Below are 17,612 nucleotides of genomic sequence, written 5' to 3' on the forward strand. Positions count from 1 at the left end.
GACACACCGTGTTTTAATTCCCACACATAATTTAAACTATATAGACCTTACCGATGTTTTCATTATTTACTGTGTTTCCATTTAACAAATATTTTACAATTTGTGTTGTTTTGAAATTAGAAAAATCAAGCATCGAATTTCCATTTTCCAGTGCTCACTGTATTGCCCGCCAAACTAGTTGGTATATTCGCGCAACGCGCTATTCTGAGCTTTCGAGGAACGGTCGCACTCGTAGTATTGTTTTTTTCGCGAATTCAATTGCAGTTTTTTCGCAAACTTTTAAATTAAAAGCAATAATCGAAAGGGCCAATTACTAGGTAATTAACAAGGCCTATTTTCTGCACACCTTAAGAGTGTTTGTGTAGTGGAAAGCCCAGGGTAAATCCAATTGCAACCGAGCATTAGAAGCAACAGAAAACGCTCGATGCAGTTTGCAAATACAGAAAAAAAATAGGTGAAAAACTGCGTCCACTGAAAAGTGAAAGTGCAGCTTGGGTCGAGGGACGCGGGCGGGGGCACCAGTTGGACACCGAGGAGGAACAACAGTGGAAAATGGACAATCCAGGGACTATTTTTGTTATTCCAGAATCCAAAAGGATAACACCGTTATTACCGGTTCTGTTTACTCGAAGCTTTTGTGTGTGAACTACGGCAACAATTTGATTTTCGCTCAATTTTGCACGGTGGTTGTTTTTGCCCAGTGAATGTGACTGCGTGTGTGTGGGTGTGTGTGTGGCGCGAGAGTGTGTTAGTGAAAGCGTTGTTGGTGGCTGGCCGCCTAATTGATTTCGATAAATAGTTAACATACAATTTTGATTCTAAAATACCCTTGCATATAACACATCCTGTAAATTTCCAGCATGCCAGAACCAAAAATAATCGAACTGATTAACCGTAGCTCACAATAACTGTTTGAAGAGCTATGAACATGTCCTTTTTCAATTGCTTGATTATAATGACTGCAAATAATGAAATATTTAAACCAATCCCAAGCATTACATTTTCAAGTCGAAAGTTTTAGTTAACTTGAAGGATCATACAAATGGTTCAAGCTTGATTCGAAATATTTTTAAACTATTTTTTAACACAGCTGTGTAATCACCATAAAACCCAATCACTCATTATAATTCCTATCCAATTGTAGTACAATAAGTGTATTTGGAATATTATCAAACTTACTATTTATTTTATTCAGACCGCAGCTCCGGGGACACGGGCAAGGAAATCATGACCGAGAAGTACGACGGCAACGGTGACTTTTCCGCCTTCAATGACGATGACAACGACTTCGGCGGCAAGCCTCGCAAATCTGGTGGTTCTATTGGAGCACCAGGCGGCGCCCACAACGGCGACAGTTCCGCCCACGACCACGGCCATCATGGCGGAGATCCCGGCGGCAGTGTCCAGATAAACGAGAAGGCCAATGAGTACATACGCGATTGTATGGCCGAGCGAAATCGCATGGACAGGAAGTTCCCCATTGCCGAGAAGCTGCTGGAGGGTGGTAAATAGAGTCCTTGATTTTCAAGATATCCAGTGTCTTAAAAGCATATATTTATGCCATTTTAGAGATCGAAAAAGTACAGACCACAGGAAGGATTCCTTCCCGAGAGCAGAAATACGCGGATATCTATAGGGAGAAGCCCCTGCGCATCTCACAACGAGTTCTAGTGCCCATTAGAGAGCATCCTAAGGTGTTTATTCTTTAACCTTAAGTTTATATTTCGAATCAGCTTTTTAAAAATAAATAATTCCTATTTTCCAGTTCAACTTCGTTGGCAAACTGCTGGGACCCAAGGGCAACTCACTTCGCCGTCTACAAGAAGAGACCCTTTGCAAGATGACCGTCCTGGGGCGCAACTCCATGCGCGATCGCGTCAAGGAGGAGGAACTGCGCAGCTCCAAGGATCCCAAGTACGCTCACCTCAACAGTGACCTGCACGTAGAGATATCCACAATAGCGCCGCCAGCCGAAGCCTATGCCCGAATTGCCTACGCCATGGCCGAGCTGAGGAAGTATCTCATACCAGACAGCAACGACATCATCCGACAGGAGCAACTGCGAGAGTTGATGGACAGCACTAGCCTAAATGATAACGACAATGCGAAGAGTGGTTACAAAAAGACGCCCCACATGCAAGGAGGTAACAACGCCATGGGTGGCGGTTCTATTAACGCCATTGGAGGGGCCAAGAACACACCGCATCATAATTATAGGTGAGGCCTTCTGCTCCTCCTTAATTACATTAATTTATACATCTTCTCGAACTATTACAGGAGCTCGCAGCAGACCTCCTTCAGCAAAAATGTGCTTGCTCCCAAGCAGAAAGTGATGTCCATATTGGAAAAAGCCAGGACTGCCATGGATGAAACTTATGGGTATTGATCACTATGAGATTTCGAAGGCTTCAACTATATTAAGTATTTTTTTTGCAGTCGCGGCTATGACGACGGCATTGGCTATGATCCGCACCAATCGTACGATAGTTACTCCTATGGAAGTCATGGTCATGGACCCCATGGACCGCCGGCTAACATCTTGGGCGGGGTGGGCGGCATTAGCGGTGGCGGAGGGCGGGGTGGACACTACGAAAGCTCAGACTACGAGCCAGACTATGGAAGACGAGAGTACTACCAGCATTCGCCCGGCTATTCGGGTGAGTAGAACTATTAATGTTTATAGGCAGTATGATAAGATTGGATACACTTACAGCTGGCGGCGGCGGAGGCGGAGGTCTGGGCACCGTCGGCGGTTCCCAATCAAATGCCATCGGCGGCTCTGGCCTCAGTTCCAACCACAATCGCAGCCATGTTAACAGGTGAAACTTGCTGGACCCCAGCAGTGCCAGCGGAGGTCGAGCCACCAATCCAGCGGCAACCACCCAAAATCTGACCATGAAATCCCAACCCAATAGCAACAACAACTTTTTGCCCAATCACGGAGCAAGTGAGTGCCACACTGGCAAGAGCATAAATCCCAACTACTACTACAATTCCAACGGCAGTTCCAAGGTGAGTCTAAATGGCTGATAAACGGTTGTCCATTATCATAATCCCAACTGTAAATCTTCTAGCTAAATCAGCAACAACTTCAGCAATCGCAACCAAATCTCCCACCGCAGCTATCAGCCCACAACAGCAGCAGCAGTAACAACCGCAACATCAGTAACAATAACTCGAGCAACAACAATAATTGCAATAGCAACTTTCACCCCATGGGTGACAAAAACTCCAACGACGTTTCATTTCTGTCCTCCTATCGACTTGGCCCAATGGATGGCCAAAAAAGTGCCAACAGCAACAACATCAACAATCACACATTAGGCAGTAAAAACCACAACAACAACAACACCACCACAACAACCGCTTCAGTGCCCAATATGCTATTAGTAAGGTATTGAAATGCGATATTAACGAACGTAAAAGAGTACTCCTTCGTCCTTGCACACAACCCACACCAAATCGATGTCTTTGGGCAGTGCAAATGAATACTCGGGAACCGCTAGCTTGCTTTTTACCTATACCTCTCCGCTTTTGATCCAAGGTTCCCCCGTATTGGATTGCACTGATCCAGAAACCCCGAGAACCCTCTCGATCACACCGCAAACCATCGACAAGAACATCTCTCTAAATCCAAATTAACATTCTCTTACAGACCTGCTAATCCTTCGCTACATATTGGCACATTTCCGTTCTTGCCCGTGCAGTTTTTCTGAACCCAACAGATACAACAACTACAACCAGATCAACCACATCAACATCACAGAAACTTTGTACACTTGAGTTCATAAGGTTAGAGGAAGGCGTGGGAGGAGTATTTACAAAATGGACAAAATGAACTTTACGATATATACCACATACAAAACATATACATAACAAATATATTTATACATCTATTTTTGCGTGCAAGGATCGACGTTTAGTGAAGACGAGTCTGGATCAACAAATCGAAACCTTACTTTCGCGTTGGCTATAGAACACAGATCACACGAAACTGTGTCCGGTTTTTTATCTCTATTTACAAACCATCTTTAAGATAATTCAAGAGCCTGAACGATTAGTGGGAGCTGTAATCGGTAGAGAGAGGAATCAGTAGTTAAGCTCACGGCTCAGCTCAAAGTTGAGCTGGGATAGTCTGGCATATGGTTACAGAGCGAATCCAATTGATACAGCAAGACAAAGGTATGTATAGGGACAGCAGGGACCGAGTTCCGGTCGGTCGAGACAAAATCTATGAGATTATTAACTTAATAGAATATATAATAATTAATACAGAGGGCACATTTAAACCATAATTTTATTTATATACGCATATATTTAACAAATCTAACGATACAGATAAAGAAAATATATATATATACACTTACAAATTCTAATATTTACATAATTAACAGAGATCGACTAATCACATGTTGACACGAAAGTAACAGATTAACCTTAACGAAAATTATCTAATACTCGAGCATTCAGAATAAAATATATCGAATACTAAAGATCTACAAATAACTAACAAAATACAAAAATATATACAAGTTTATTGTGAATCAATGTCCATAAGTGGACAGTGCTGCAAATGATTACTTTATTAAAACACCAGATACGAAAACAATAACAGAGTAAAGAGAATACTTAAATGCAAACGTAAGAATAACAATACTCGATTTACTTATACACGAATCAAATACAAAGTTATAATAAAGCGACAAACGTAACACAAAATAGAATTAACGTAATAACAATTTAATTCAATGTACTTAACCCATTTAACCGATGACGCCGGACGAAGCATTCAACGAGGGATTCGTTTACCTTACTGACTTTTCGATTCCACAATTGTTCAACAATGAGTCGTCTGCTTTGTCCAGCTGTCTCCATTAATTATATACTAACTCAAACTAACTAACAAAAGTAAACTAAATACAACTCTGTAATCGACAATTCGATCAGTTGCCAAGCTCAATATTTCGTCTTCTGTTTACCTTAATTAGTTTCTAAATTAAAGAGAATTCTCTGTAGAGCTTAAGTAGAACCAAGAAAGTGTGCCAAATGTATGAAGGAAGTGGATCGGCCCGATGGGATCCCTTCCAGGTCTGAAATTACCAATTGAAATGCCAATTTTTAGATATTATCATTTTTTATGCGTAACCCCATTTGATTTTTCGAGCGAATCAATTTGACTCTACTAACGCAATGGAATAAACATCTACTCGAATAGGATTAAACGATATCTTGTCCAAAAACCATTTACTTACAACCATGTGAACCGTTAAATTGTTGAAAACAATTAAAATCTAGTTTTAATGGAATATCAGTAATACAGATAATACAAAGGAATTACAACCATTTATTACAAATAATTATTGTTGTTACAAATTATACAGATAACTAATATGAAATTATAACAAATGCTACTTTAGGGCGGTTCGAAGCCCCAGGTAATTTATGATAACAAGTTAATGAAATAACCGAACAACAAAACACCCCCGCCCTAACAACAATAAGAATATATACACTTATATGATATACCTACAAAATGAATTAAAAGAAATAATATATTGCGATTGAGTTATTCTCATTAATTATTATATGTAAAATCAAATAACACAAGTAATAAACAAATGAATAAATAAATATATTTAAAATGTATCGAAAATCGAAAGAGAAGTGGGTGTTTTTTATTGGAAGCTGAAAACGAGAATTGTGGGAAACCAACCAGAAACAAAAACATGTTTTTGTACAATTAAGTTATTAGTTTATTTCTATATTTCGTTGTTGCTTATGATTTTTATATTGCTTCACAATAGTTGACTAGAGTAAACAGCTTAGGGTTACGCAGACTCCCGGGATGCCCAATTTCCACCCCAGGACTCTCTCTCTCGTTTTACTTGCAATGAGATCGCAGCAAAGTGACTAGAATGCGGAGCAGCTCCTGCCCTCCAATTTGCTCTCAGGCGTGCAGCAGTCCATCGCTCTGGCCCACCAGCTTTCCGAGGAGAGTCTGGTAAAGTGGCGACTCCGTGGGTATTCCCTCGCTCTGGAGGAAGAGCAGCGTTTCCCTGGCGCACATGGCAAAGCCCATTGCCTCCGCCTGACTCCTTTGGGCTGGAGTGGGTGGTCCAAACTGGGCTGCCACTTCGGCATCCTCGGCGCTCTCCTCGGCCTCCTCCTCCTCCTGTTCAGCTCCTGCGGCCGCATAGCCATCCCGCTCATCCAGATCCTGTTCAAAAGCATCCAGCTCGGCTTGCAGCTCCATGATCTTTTGCAGGGCTTCTAGGAGGATTCTGTTGGGGGCATCGGGCTCTGCTGGGTAATCCTGTCCTGGTTCCTCGGCGGGTGGAGTAAGCGGACGATGACGTTTCTCCGGAGCTGCCACATCCTGCTGCTGTTGCTGCTCCTGCGGCTGGACACGTTGCTCCGGCGCCTGCTGCTGCTCCTCCTGGCTTGCCCGCTTGCGCTTCATGATCAGCTTGCCCGACATGGCTTGGTTCGAGGATGATCTGCTTCTCCTGCAATCTTGTGGCTTCCCAAAATCGACTCTGCGCGACACAACCTTCGTTCACCTGGCGATCGCCACGACTGAGCTGCGACCAACTGCACCACGGCGACCAACTGGCAACTGGCAGGGCAACTCCAACCCCAAATTGAGGCAGGAACCAGAGATAGTGGCATTAGGGGATGTGCCGCGCCAAGGAAATTAAAAACAACAATCCGACAGGGGCTGGGGCAGGGAAACAAAAAATTGTTGCAGCTGTTTGAGTTGCGGCAGCTGAAGCGGGAGGGCAACAGGATACTGGCTACAGGCCACAGGCTGCCGACTGAACTCTGCAGGCTCAAAGGCAGCAGCAGGATATTGCAACCCTCAGCTGGCGCTGGTCTCTCTCCGGCTGCTGCAGCCGCGCTCCGAATATCCTATCCTCCCTTCCTGCGTCTGGCACCCCATCCCCCGGGATCGCAGGCGCGCCCCTGCTCGTCCTTTCCTTTCCGCCCTTCGGTATCCCTGCGGTGCGGCATAGCAGATAGCTAGGTGACCTGCCTATCCTTTTGCAGGGCACTTTGACAGTGGAAGGGTGTCTTTGAAAAGGGGATATTTTAAATATATTTACCCAAAAACATTATTCCTCTCTGTCCAATTTTTTAGATCATAAGTAGTTGATTGTGAACATATAAGTTTCTGGCTTTTACTTATTACAGCTTCACTCAAATTCTAATTGCAGAAATGCTTATGCTTAGACGGTCAAAAAATATTTTTCTATGATAAAGGTGTGGCTAAGCATGAGGTCATGCTCGATAAAAACATGTCTGTAACACAACGTTATTGAACTTTCATAACAATTGCAATAAATATTATTAATAGGCAAGATTTTAATATAATCATTTTCTTGATTAGTGTAGTTGAATTGCCATCACAACAAATAGAATACTGTTATTGCTTAATCGTGTTTAAACATCTGCTTTCTAAAACAACTTAATTTAAACTGTGTTAATCATTGGATCTGGTTTTAGCGAACAATGACCGATATTATTGCTTAAGTTGCTTTTCTTGGAAAATGGGTGCTGATGACGCATTTATAAAATAACTGATTGGGTTTAGATAGTACAGGTATTTAATAAATATTCATTTCTTGGTAATATATACATTTTCTAAGTAAAATATACCTTTTTTTATCTTTGGTAGACAACATTTCCTACAAGATTTCATAAAGGTAATAAAACCAATTTATTTTTATTGTTATATAGTCGTTATAAATATATGCCCAAATCTTCTGAGCGTTATTTCTTTGACTGCTGATATGGTATAGCTTTTAAAAGATTTCTTTCCCTAAGTGTGTAGCGGATTCCGAAGTCTGGTTGACCAACGCCGATGAACATTTGCAGCTGGCACGCTTCACATTCATCTCTTCGATCGGCTCTTCCCCTGCGAGTTAGTTTGACCTGCCATTGCAATGATAAGTGCACACCTATAAGCACTGCGAGAAATTTTGGGTAATTCCCTGTTCAGTAACATTGTTGTCATGGATATTTAAAAGGTTATGATAGCTAGAAAGTATTGAACTATGAATGAAATCAAGTTTACTTCTGTTGGCATGGAGAACCAAAGCTTATCGGAGTTATTACAGGTTGTAAACCGAAAAAAGGTAATTGTTAATCGATAATGCTTAAAGTGGATTTAGGAGGTGACAAAAATATGAAAATATATGAACATGAATGGCTAGTGGGCCTATTAGTTTTATGTAGTCCTGATAATATTTTAACAAATACTCTTGTGAACGAAATGATTGGTTTTAGGAAGTTGAGGACAATAGTCTTTAAAAATAAAATGACGTAAAAAAATCCACTATCCCTTGTTCCAACCGACTTACTTATAGATAGCAATCAATTTTTATTTATGGTCAAGGAAATTGGGCATTAATAGATTGATTTGAGGTTCCGATTTTGACACTATCTTAGCGTATTGTTGTTAATGAATTTTGGAAGGTATTTAAATAACCACGCTTCTGATGTCTGCGAACTTTTGATATGTCTGATTGAATATATATCTCCCAGCAATGCAAAAAACAAATAGTGTGTACGTTATTTACTTGATAAGCAATATGCTAAAGGGCCCATCCTAATTGAATCATATATTATTTTTATCTGGTTTATTATCGCACACTTGACATTGTGTAATATTGCGTGTTGTTTTGCCCCTCATTTCAGCTCAACTTTGCGAAGCATCCACTATGTATTTTCGAACCAACTCAATTGCTGTTGTATCTTGTATCTTTGGGATATATTTAGGCGACAACGCGAGCAGGAAAGTTGTACCTTTCGTCTGAAGTATTTGTTCGACCACAGAAAGTAAATACATCATCCGCAGTCGCAGCTGTTATGTGTATATAGCGGCGTTATATATGATTGAACAGTTTGAAAAGCACGCGACAAGTAGCAGCGGATAATTGGGGGAGTTTTGTGCTGTTCTACAGATCCCCACAACAATTGTGATCTTTTCATTTGGCGAAACACTCGCATGGAACTGGGTAAGTGATTTACCCGAAGCGAGGCAAATAAATCTTTCGAATAGTATCTACCCCTTTTTTTTTGGTGACCATAAATCAGTGAAACAAGCAGGCCTCATTGTTATCAATGGAATTTGCCTTATTTTCGCAGAAGACACTTGTTTGGCGTTTTCGAGAAATTAATAACAAAGATCGAGTTACTTGGCTCAGGCAGAAATTCTAGCTGGGGCAATAAACTTGTACAGTATGCGCCCTAAATAATGAAAAATTTGGTATAAAACTTCCTGAAAGTGAAACAATTATTACAAAGAGAAAAGGGAAAAGTTTTAGTTGCAAACTCAGGATTAAGATAAAGTTAAGCAACTTATACTTTAAAAAAATGTTACATGTTTTTACCTTTTTTCGCATTCATTTCTGTGTGTGTAATAAAACAATAAAAAGTATAATTTTCACAGATATTCTGGAGTTGTAGTTGCTTTAAAGATAAGATTTCACATTTAGGCCAAGTCATTAGAACCATTTACTCTCCCTAACAATTTGTATATGTGAAAGTGTGAGATCATTTTGTTTCTGTATTAATAGACGTCCAAAAAATATCATCCAATTCTAGATGATCCTTTTATGTTTTTTCTTATATTTGTAGATTGTGTAGAACTGAGGAAATTAGTTCAAAAACGTTCCTCGCCAAGTGGTAAAGTTATGAATTAAACAGTGGTAATATCCAAAATTAAAGTAATAAAGGAAATGTTCTATAGGTTTACTGTACCTAGAGCTACCTGTATATATTTTTTAGCACAATTCCAATTTTGGCGTGGGAATTGTCGCGTTGTGTTTGGGCAACTGTTTTTTTTTGCCAAGTACCTGCCTCTGTCTTGCTGGCGATGAGGTAGATATAGCCAATTTACCATTATCTGATCTATAACAGCCGATTATCGTGCGACAAGTCTAATTCTGTTGGCTCACAAAAAACGGGCTAATATATAATCTAAAGAGCATCAGAAATCGCGATGTGACGTTCTCGGCTAAATTAACCCGCTCTGAGCCGCAACAATACGAGGCCTTATCGTAATCAGTTCGCTCAGCGAGTCAGTAAATTTCGGTTTACTGTTTTAGGTATTCGGTTTTATGTTTTCGCTTATAACGGTTCGCGGACTCTCAGCCACTTTGGTGGGTCAGTTAGCCCGCAGACCGTGCGACGAGTGCATGTAAGTAGCGATCGGTGGCTTGGTGAATCGTTATTTTTGATTCCGATCGATCGATCGATCTCAAAGTAGCAGAGTTTTTTCTTTGTCTCTTTGAGGGCTTTCGAGTCGAGAAAGCTTTTGGGCCAGTGGCCGTGAACAACTTAAACTCCGAGCTCGTTTCCGAGTTTAATTGGAAACCAGTTAACCGAGTGAAGTGGGGTACCAATTTAGACGATCTGAATGGGCTGGGGATTTCTGTGCTTTCGCACACGCAGTGTGATAAGCGGCGATTAGATTTAAGGCACACAATAAACTAACAAATGACTGGAAGTGCGATTTCAACCCGCTCGTGATTGATAAATATTTGACTTTAAGTAGTATATGACAAGGGTCGGGAAGGACCTTCAAAGCTAAGGAAGAAAATCAGGTTTATATCTATTAAAGTGTTTTTATATCGAATAAGTAGTGCAACGAACTATCTTATCGCTTGATTTATTACATGTTAATTATAAAGTTTCATATCACGGTTTTGTAACGAAAAACATTTATTATCATGCACATTTTCTCAACAAATCTAAAAAACAAACAACTTTCCATAAATAAATCACTGTTTATTACGATTTTGGCATTAATAAGCCACCTACTTCTCATCTCCATGTCTGTGATAGCTTATCAGCGATAATATTTATTATTCTAGCCCCAAAATGATGTCTGGCCGGAGCCTCTTTATTGGATCATGCTGCCTTCTGGCGCTGCTGATCCACCCAGTCCAGCCGAATCCCATTGTTCCCCGGGCGGATGTGGCCACCGAGTTCATAATACTCCATAATAATGATATGCATGCCCGATTCGAACAGACGAGTGTGACCAGTGGCATCTGCTCCCAGGAGGATGCGAATACGAATCAGTGCTACGGAGGATTCGCTAGGGTGGCCTACGAGTGAGTTGGGCCTATAAGCTAATATAACTCTTGATATAATTAACATCCCACTTTAAATTAGGGTTCGCAAATATCGCAAGGAAGCGCAGGAGGGTGGAACTCCAGTGTTTTATCTAAACGCAGGTGACACCTACACCGGAACAGCTTGGTTCACCGTCTACAAGGACAAGATCGCCAGTGCTTTCCTTAACAAACTGTCACCTGACGCTATTGTAAGTACAGAGTAAGGGCCGATATATCGTATCATGTTAGGGTTATATTTTGTTTGTTTTTATTACAGTAAGTTAACATAAAGCTAAATTCTCTTTCTTAATGTGATGCTAGTTATGTCTTAACATGAATGATCAATTTGGTCTAACAAACCTGATCAATTATATAGACGAGACGTCCAAAGCTAACGAACTAACAAACTAAATTTTACCGAATAAGCTATTCAACTCAATGAATGAAAAATCGACCCATTGTAGAACAGGAATATTATTTAATTTTCTATAGTCCTTGGGCAACCATGAGTTCGATCAGAATGTGGAGGGTCTTGTGCCCTTCCTCAATGCTGTGGATTTTCCCGTTCTGGCCTGTAATCTGAACCTCACCGATGTACCCGAAATGGCGGCTGCCAAACAGCTAGCCAATTCCACGATCTTGGAAACAAACGGGGTGAAGATTGGCGTGATCGGTTACCTAACACCCGATACCAAAGTACTTGCCTTCCGGAACAAAGTGGAATACGAGGAGGAGATCGTATCCATCAAGTGAGTATTTCTGAAAGGAGCTACTAAACTTTCATTATATTATAATATCCCCCAGTGCGGAGGCCGAGAAGCTGAAAGCTCAGGGCATCAACATCATCATCGCCTTGGGTCACTCTGGTTACCAAAAGGATCAGGAGATAGCCAAGAACTGCCCGGAGGTGGACATCGTCATCGGTGGTCACTCTCACACTTTCCTGGATGCCAGTCAACCGGTGGCCGATCCCACTGACTCCGATCCGGAGGCTGTTCGAGGACCCTATCCCACCACAGTTGTGCAGGCGAGCGGAAAAAAAGTTCCGGTGGTGCAGGCATATGCCTACACAAAGTACCTGGGAAAGATCCATGTTCAGGTGATTGTTACAGATTATTTCAGCTATTAGTTTGAATATTTGTGTAATTTTTAATTCTTTGATAATAATTATTACTGATGTGGAGTGGTTAGCTTATGTATATAGATTATTGGACACTTTTGACAGTGGTTCTTACCTCTACTATCCTTACATTTATGGATAAACCACAAATCATAAAAGCATGATGCCGGTTTCTATATTCCCAGTTCGATGCCGAAGGAAATCTGATTGAGTTTGACGGTGCTCCCATTCTACTGAACGCCTCTGTGACTCAGGAGCAGGATCTCCTCGATTTGCTGGAGGAATATCGTCCCAAACTGGAGGAGCTGGAGAACACGGTCCTGGGCTACACCAAGGTGTTCCTTGAGGGAGGCAATATCTGTCGGATGAGGGAGTGCAACCTTGGAAACTTGGTGACCGATGCCATGGTCTATGCCCGCGTGGTGGAGAACAAGGGTGGCGAATTCTGGACAGATGCACCAATTGCCTTTATGCAGGGAGGAGGTGGGTTGGAAAGGAAATCAGTTGGAAGAAAAAAAGACTAAGCTTTAACCCATTTAGGAATCCGCGCCTCCGTCGACAAGCAGGATGATGGAGCCATTAATGGGGCCACTCTGCTGACCGTTTTGCCTTTCGAGAATAGCCTCTATATAACCAGGATCCTTGGCAAGACGCTTCTGGCCGCCCTGGAGCACTCGGCTGCTGTGCGGCTGCAGGACTCGAATGGTGGGTTCCTCCAGATGTCCGGACTGCGGTGCGAGTACAACTACAATAACGAACAGGGCAAGCGGGTGGTGTTCGCTCAAGCTCTGTGCTCCAACTGCTCCGTTCCCACCTACAAGAGCATCAATGAGACGGAGTTCTACAAGGTGATCGTACCGCAGTTCCTGCTCGAAGGCGGCGATGGATACGATCTGATCGAGGAGTCGGATCCGTTCAGTGAGAGCCTGGAGCGAAACGATCTGAATGCCACCATGGAGTACCTGAAGCAGCGCCATTTCGTATATCCCGAGATCGAGGAGCGAATTGTGATCCACGAGAAGGTTGACGGTGGTTCGGCTTCCGGAATTGTAGCCTCCATATCGCTGCTGCTGCTCTCTTCCCTGCTAACTAGATTCTTCTAGTGTGCGTAGGACCTAATAGCTTTTCATTTCGCAGCCGTAGTACATCTATGAATGCATGAAGTCCCAGCAGTTATTCGATTGCAGTTTAATAACGTACGTTATTAGTTTAAATATGTTGCCAATGGGCGAAGTGTGGCTTGCTGTTAGTTGACCTCAAATTGCATTAGTAAGTGCACATAAACTTAAACCAATTAGCAAATAAATGTTGTGAAAAGTTAATATGTCTTCTTTTTCCAATCAGTTATAGCTTGGCTGGGAATTTTGATATACTATTCATCGTCTTTTAATCGATCATTTATACAAAATCATTATGACGAATAATTACTGAAACATGTTTATTAATTATTTTTTTAAATTAAAAATTTATTGTTGATTTATTAACTTTATTGTTTAAAAAACAAAAATTCTTAAAAACATAAGCGTAATGCCTCCGAAAATGTTTTATGCAATATATCACGAAAAGAAAATATTATAATATATGATTCTTGAAATATGTTTACAATTTCTTTATACGCGAAGGACAAAAGCATATAAATAAACTATTAAAAAATACTTCTAAGTAATAATAATTTCCTGATAATGCCTTAACGAAATAATTATTTCTGCAATCGACTCCGTATATGTCCTAGCATTCTCTATAACGTACATGCCATTTGATGAGTAAGTGACAATACCTAATAGAACAAAGTGTATCATCTTTTCTGCCAATATATCTCCAGGTTTCACAAATGACTGCCAGTGATTAGTTCTGAGCATATGAGTGACGCAAAATTGATTCGGCTCAATTTTTTTTTGCATATGATTTGCACATCCTTGGGTGTCTACCGTTTCAACATTATAGTAATATTTGTAACCATCTTCTGTACTGCCAAATATATAATAACTACCAAGTTGGTCGTGCTGCTGAAGGTAATTGGTCCCGAACATACAGATCGGCTTCATTCCATCTGCAAAAAAGAAATTCACAGATATTGGTGAAAGGAAATTAGGTTCATATAAATTTACCCATGGACGTCACCTGGTGCTGTAGTTCTATCAATGCTATACCACTTTTGAACTTAAAAATGTTTTGAACTCTGTACATCGTATTCATCACAACGACAAATCTGTGGAAATAGTTTGTAAATATTCGGTTGAGATTAAACATATTGAAACAACTCACAAAAAGTCGCTATTATGTGGTAAGGTCACGTCATTTGTCATGATATATCCTTTAAAGTACAAACAAAAATATTGAGTATCGGAACTATACAGAATGTAAGATATTACGTACGGTTTGTGATCAACACGCCCTCTGTCTTGTGATAGCCTACATAAATTGTTGCCCGTAGGATTGGTTTTAGGCTATAGCCGGCACAATCCTTGTACAACCACATATCAAGATTGGTAGTTACCGCTCTCACAATCCAATCAACATAGCCTGATACATCGGTATATATTCCCAGTCCTTTGCATTGTGATGTCCCAACACTGATGATTCCGAACTGCGTTTCGAAATTATGCATTCCATCAGTCAGTAAACTGGTCAACGGACCTCCCGAATCGCCCCCACAAGTGTCTCCATTATTTGAACTTGTTGCACATATCTGTGTCTCCCTGGGAATCAGCCCCAAGTCCCGTTGGCACTCTCTTGGATCTGATCGATAAAGAGTGATAGTTTGAAGTATATCGCTCTCCGGGGCCTCAGATGTTTGACCCCAACCATAGGCATCGAACTTCCGAATTTGTTTCCCCATTCTCTGGTCCAAGAAAATGCATATTGGTCTTATGTGTTCTACGGGGGAATACATTAATAGTTTTAAGAGAGCGATCACACTTTCCACTTACCATCGTAAGTCACACTGGGTTCCAGCCTAAGCAGTGCTATATCATGGCGGTAATCTTTGCTCTTGTACTCTTGATGCCTTATCGCGTTGCTCACACGGATTGTACGGGTCCCCAGTTTTTTGTTATATGCTCCAAGTTTCACGAATCTTGAATACAATATAGGTTAGCTGTGCTACTCAATACTATATGTATAGATCACATTAGTTAAAAATTGCGAGTTTCATCATTTCGTTAAAATTGTTTTAAGTAGGTTTTTTTTTACTACAGTTTCTTTCAAAACCTCTTAGATTAAATACAAAATGTAAATATTTGAAAAATAAAACAAAATGAACCGCAGCTAAGCTTACCATATAGTCGTCTGGTTTTTATATGACTAAGATCGATGAATGCCGACTTGGTTTTTTTTTGATCGTTTTAGACCCAATTTTAGATGTAGGTTAGGTATATTCGAAATTCAATGGGCATTCCGATTATACTTACAGGTCGCTGTTGTTGTTTTCAACGCAATGAGCTGCAGTTAAAACAAAACTTTTGTGGATCAAAGTGCCGCCGCACAGGAAACTCGTTGAATCAAAAACGGATGCCATCCATCTAGCAGCTTCAGGTTTTGCGTTTTTGCCAAGAGATATTTTAGCTACAAATTTCGAGGTTCCACAGGATTCGTCCAGAAAATCTGAATGTCCTTGGTGGCTAAGATGCAATGCGCTCAATAAAATCCACACGAATAATGACGGCATTTCCAGACTAAATTCGAATTACTACTGCAAGCTCTGTCTATTGCCGAATTCAAATTGTTATCTCCAATGGCTAATCGCTTATTCTCCTTGGTGTTTCCCCAGAACAGAGCTATATGTTTATTTATGCGGCCTGTTATTGTTATTGACGAAATTACTCTCTAGTGTTTTAAAATTGCTCTTCCTGTGTTTTTTCTTTAAAAAATAGTGGATGTTATTTTAATGAACTTACTAACTCTTTGGTGGCAGGGTATTATTGCTTGCATTCTGCAGCTAAATTTGGAATGCAGATTTCATCTCCCTTCCAGCGCAAGTGTGCAAGTATAATTAGCTTTTTGCCACGGATACTTTACTTTTTAATTTGAGTTCGGAAACATTTGAAGCAAAATTTTGATCATTCATCAGACGAAATCGACGTTATTCTATCAATATATCATATATACTTCTGGTTCCATCTTGGAAGATACCAGTATTTTTTAAATGCATGCGGTACACCCAATCTGCTGTCTAGCTTTATCTTCGCAATTGATTTATGATTCGCAATTGATAACGCCAAAGAGTACCGTACTACAATATATGTACTTCATAATTACACATAAGCTGACAGCTTCCTGTCGTACGTTACGTATACGTAACGCAACGCAACGCAACGTAACTCCGGAGAGTGAAAAATCTGCGGAGAGAATCTCACCTGCAGTTGAGTTGCTTTTCTGCCGGTTCGGTTCGGTTCGGTTCCGTTTGACTGACAAAGATACTCTTGCCAACACACATGCTCCCATGTGCCGGCGAATAAATTCGATATAAAAATAATTTATAATAATAACAAGGGCTGCGCTGCAGCAGCGGCAAGCGCGACAGCGACTGCGACTGTGACCGCACAAAACGAGGAGCAGCCAGTGCGATTATAGACATCGGTGGCAAAGGTTGTATATACTTTCAGCGCAAAACGCTTGGAAAACTGATCGTTGTTTGAGTTCAGTATAGTGTGGAATACAATTAACTTCAACGTTGGTAACAGCAACTGGCAACTAGGAGCAAAAACGTATCGCAAGTGCTGATAAATTTCTGTAAAAGCTTAGTTTCAGTTAGGAACGGAAGAATGCTTGAGGGCTTGAAATTATTATATGGAAAATGTAAATCAAGAACCACAAGAATTCCATTACGTGATTTGCTCAAGGGTAACGGATTTTCGTAGACTCAAAGTGCAACTGGATATACTTTTTATTATTATTTATTGAAAATGGTGAATGATGCACAAATGGTATGTTCATGAAGTACAAATACAGTCGAACTCCATAACCGGTACCGTTGTCTGCATACATACAAAACTCAAGTTAGAAAGCTTTAAAAAAAATCTGTCTTTTTTTTAATTATATATTTTTTTGTTTTACTCTATAATAAAGGTGTTTCAATTTTAAGTTCAATTTTCCATTGCATCTGCCACTTATCAGCTTTGTGAAAACACCATTGGGTGTGAAATTGCTTCAAAGATTTGCGGATGAGGTATGCAATAAGTTGCATTTGTTTTTTTGGCAATTCGGATTGTTTGCTTTTCCGGAATGATGCCACTTTGTTGTTTATCTCTCAAAATGCACCTGCAGATGCATTGGAAACAAGGCAGACTAGAATTTATTTTCCCTTTGGAATGGGCATTTTAAAGGTGCGCGAAATTTCGTGTCGCCCACTGTGGGGGGTTTTTTTAGAT

General features: G+C 40.6%; 4 protein-coding genes across 4 annotated transcripts; 2 read left to right on the forward strand and 2 right to left on the reverse strand.

Moving 5' to 3' along the window:
* Positions 1-168: 168 nt before the first annotated feature.
* Positions 169-3,896, forward strand: qkr54B (quaking related 54B). The gene is given in 9 exon segments (XM_017074812.4): positions 169-317; positions 1,196-1,504; positions 1,570-1,694; positions 1,766-2,217; positions 2,278-2,379; positions 2,437-2,657; positions 2,714-3,012; positions 3,075-3,394; positions 3,656-3,896. Coding segments are annotated over 8 exon segments (1,857 nt in total). The 5' UTR covers positions 169-317; positions 1,196-1,227; the 3' UTR covers positions 3,717-3,896.
* A 989-nt stretch (positions 3,897-4,885) lies between these two features.
* insb (insensible) lies at positions 4,886-9,023 on the reverse strand. The gene is made up of 2 exons (XM_070994695.1): positions 8,806-9,023; positions 4,886-7,967 (listed from the first exon to the last, which is right to left on the reverse strand). The coding sequence occupies exon 2, from the start codon at positions 6,476-6,478 to the stop codon at positions 5,948-5,950; it is 531 nt and encodes a 176-aa protein (XP_070850796.1). The 5' UTR covers positions 6,479-7,967; positions 8,806-9,023; the 3' UTR covers positions 4,886-5,947.
* Positions 9,024-10,052: 1,029 nt separating this feature from the next.
* Positions 10,053-13,565, forward strand: LOC108008429 (protein 5NUC). The gene is made up of 7 exons (XM_017072278.4): positions 10,053-10,201; positions 10,878-11,120; positions 11,182-11,332; positions 11,616-11,872; positions 11,928-12,222; positions 12,429-12,726; positions 12,784-13,565. Exons 1-7 carry the CDS (start codon positions 10,122-10,124, stop codon positions 13,344-13,346), a joined length of 1,887 nt encoding a protein of 628 aa, XP_016927767.3. The 5' UTR covers positions 10,053-10,121; the 3' UTR covers positions 13,347-13,565.
* Positions 13,566-13,827: 262 nt separating this feature from the next.
* On the reverse strand, positions 13,828-15,958 carry LOC108008283 (serine protease grass). The gene is made up of 6 exons (XM_017072071.4): positions 15,654-15,958; positions 15,174-15,319; positions 14,620-15,120; positions 14,509-14,557; positions 14,352-14,452; positions 13,828-14,293 (listed from the first exon to the last, which is right to left on the reverse strand). The coding sequence occupies exons 1-6, from the start codon at positions 15,908-15,910 to the stop codon at positions 13,902-13,904; spliced, it is 1,446 nt and encodes a 481-aa protein (XP_016927560.3). The 5' UTR covers positions 15,911-15,958; the 3' UTR covers positions 13,828-13,901.
* Between the last annotated feature and the right edge of the window lie 1,654 nt (positions 15,959-17,612).

Source organism: Drosophila suzukii, chromosome 2R (genome assembly GCF_043229965.1).
Source record: "Drosophila suzukii chromosome 2R, CBGP_Dsuzu_IsoJpt1.0, whole genome shotgun sequence".
Classification (NCBI taxonomy): domain Eukaryota; kingdom Metazoa; phylum Arthropoda; class Insecta; order Diptera; family Drosophilidae; genus Drosophila; species Drosophila suzukii.

Bases quoted from the DNA above. Each gene is read 5' to 3' on its own strand.
- insb (XM_070994695.1), bottom strand. From the start codon at position 6,478: ATGTCGGGCAAGCTGATCATGAAGCGCAAGCGGGCAAGCCAGGAGGAG.
- LOC108008429 (XM_017072278.4), top strand. From the start codon at position 10,122: ATGTTTTCGCTTATAACGGTTCGCGGACTCTCAGCCACTTTGGTGGGT. The intron at 11,121-11,181 runs GTGAGTTGGGCC...ACTTTAAATTAG, and splicing joins TTCGCTAGGGTGGCCTACGA to GGTTCGCAAATATCGCAAGG. The intron at 12,727-12,783 runs GTGGGTTGGAAA...TAACCCATTTAG, and splicing joins TGCCTTTATGCAGGGAGGAG to GAATCCGCGCCTCCGTCGAC.
- LOC108008283 (XM_017072071.4), bottom strand. From the start codon at position 15,910: ATGCCGTCATTATTCGTGTGGATTTTATTGAGCGCATTGCATCTTAGC. The intron at 15,320-15,653 runs GTAAGTATAATC...ATTGTATTCAAG, and splicing joins GAAAACAACAACAGCGACCT to ATTCGTGAAACTTGGAGCAT. The intron at 15,121-15,173 runs GTAAGTGGAAAG...ATTCCCCCGTAG, and splicing joins ACCCAGTGTGACTTACGATG to AACACATAAGACCAATATGC.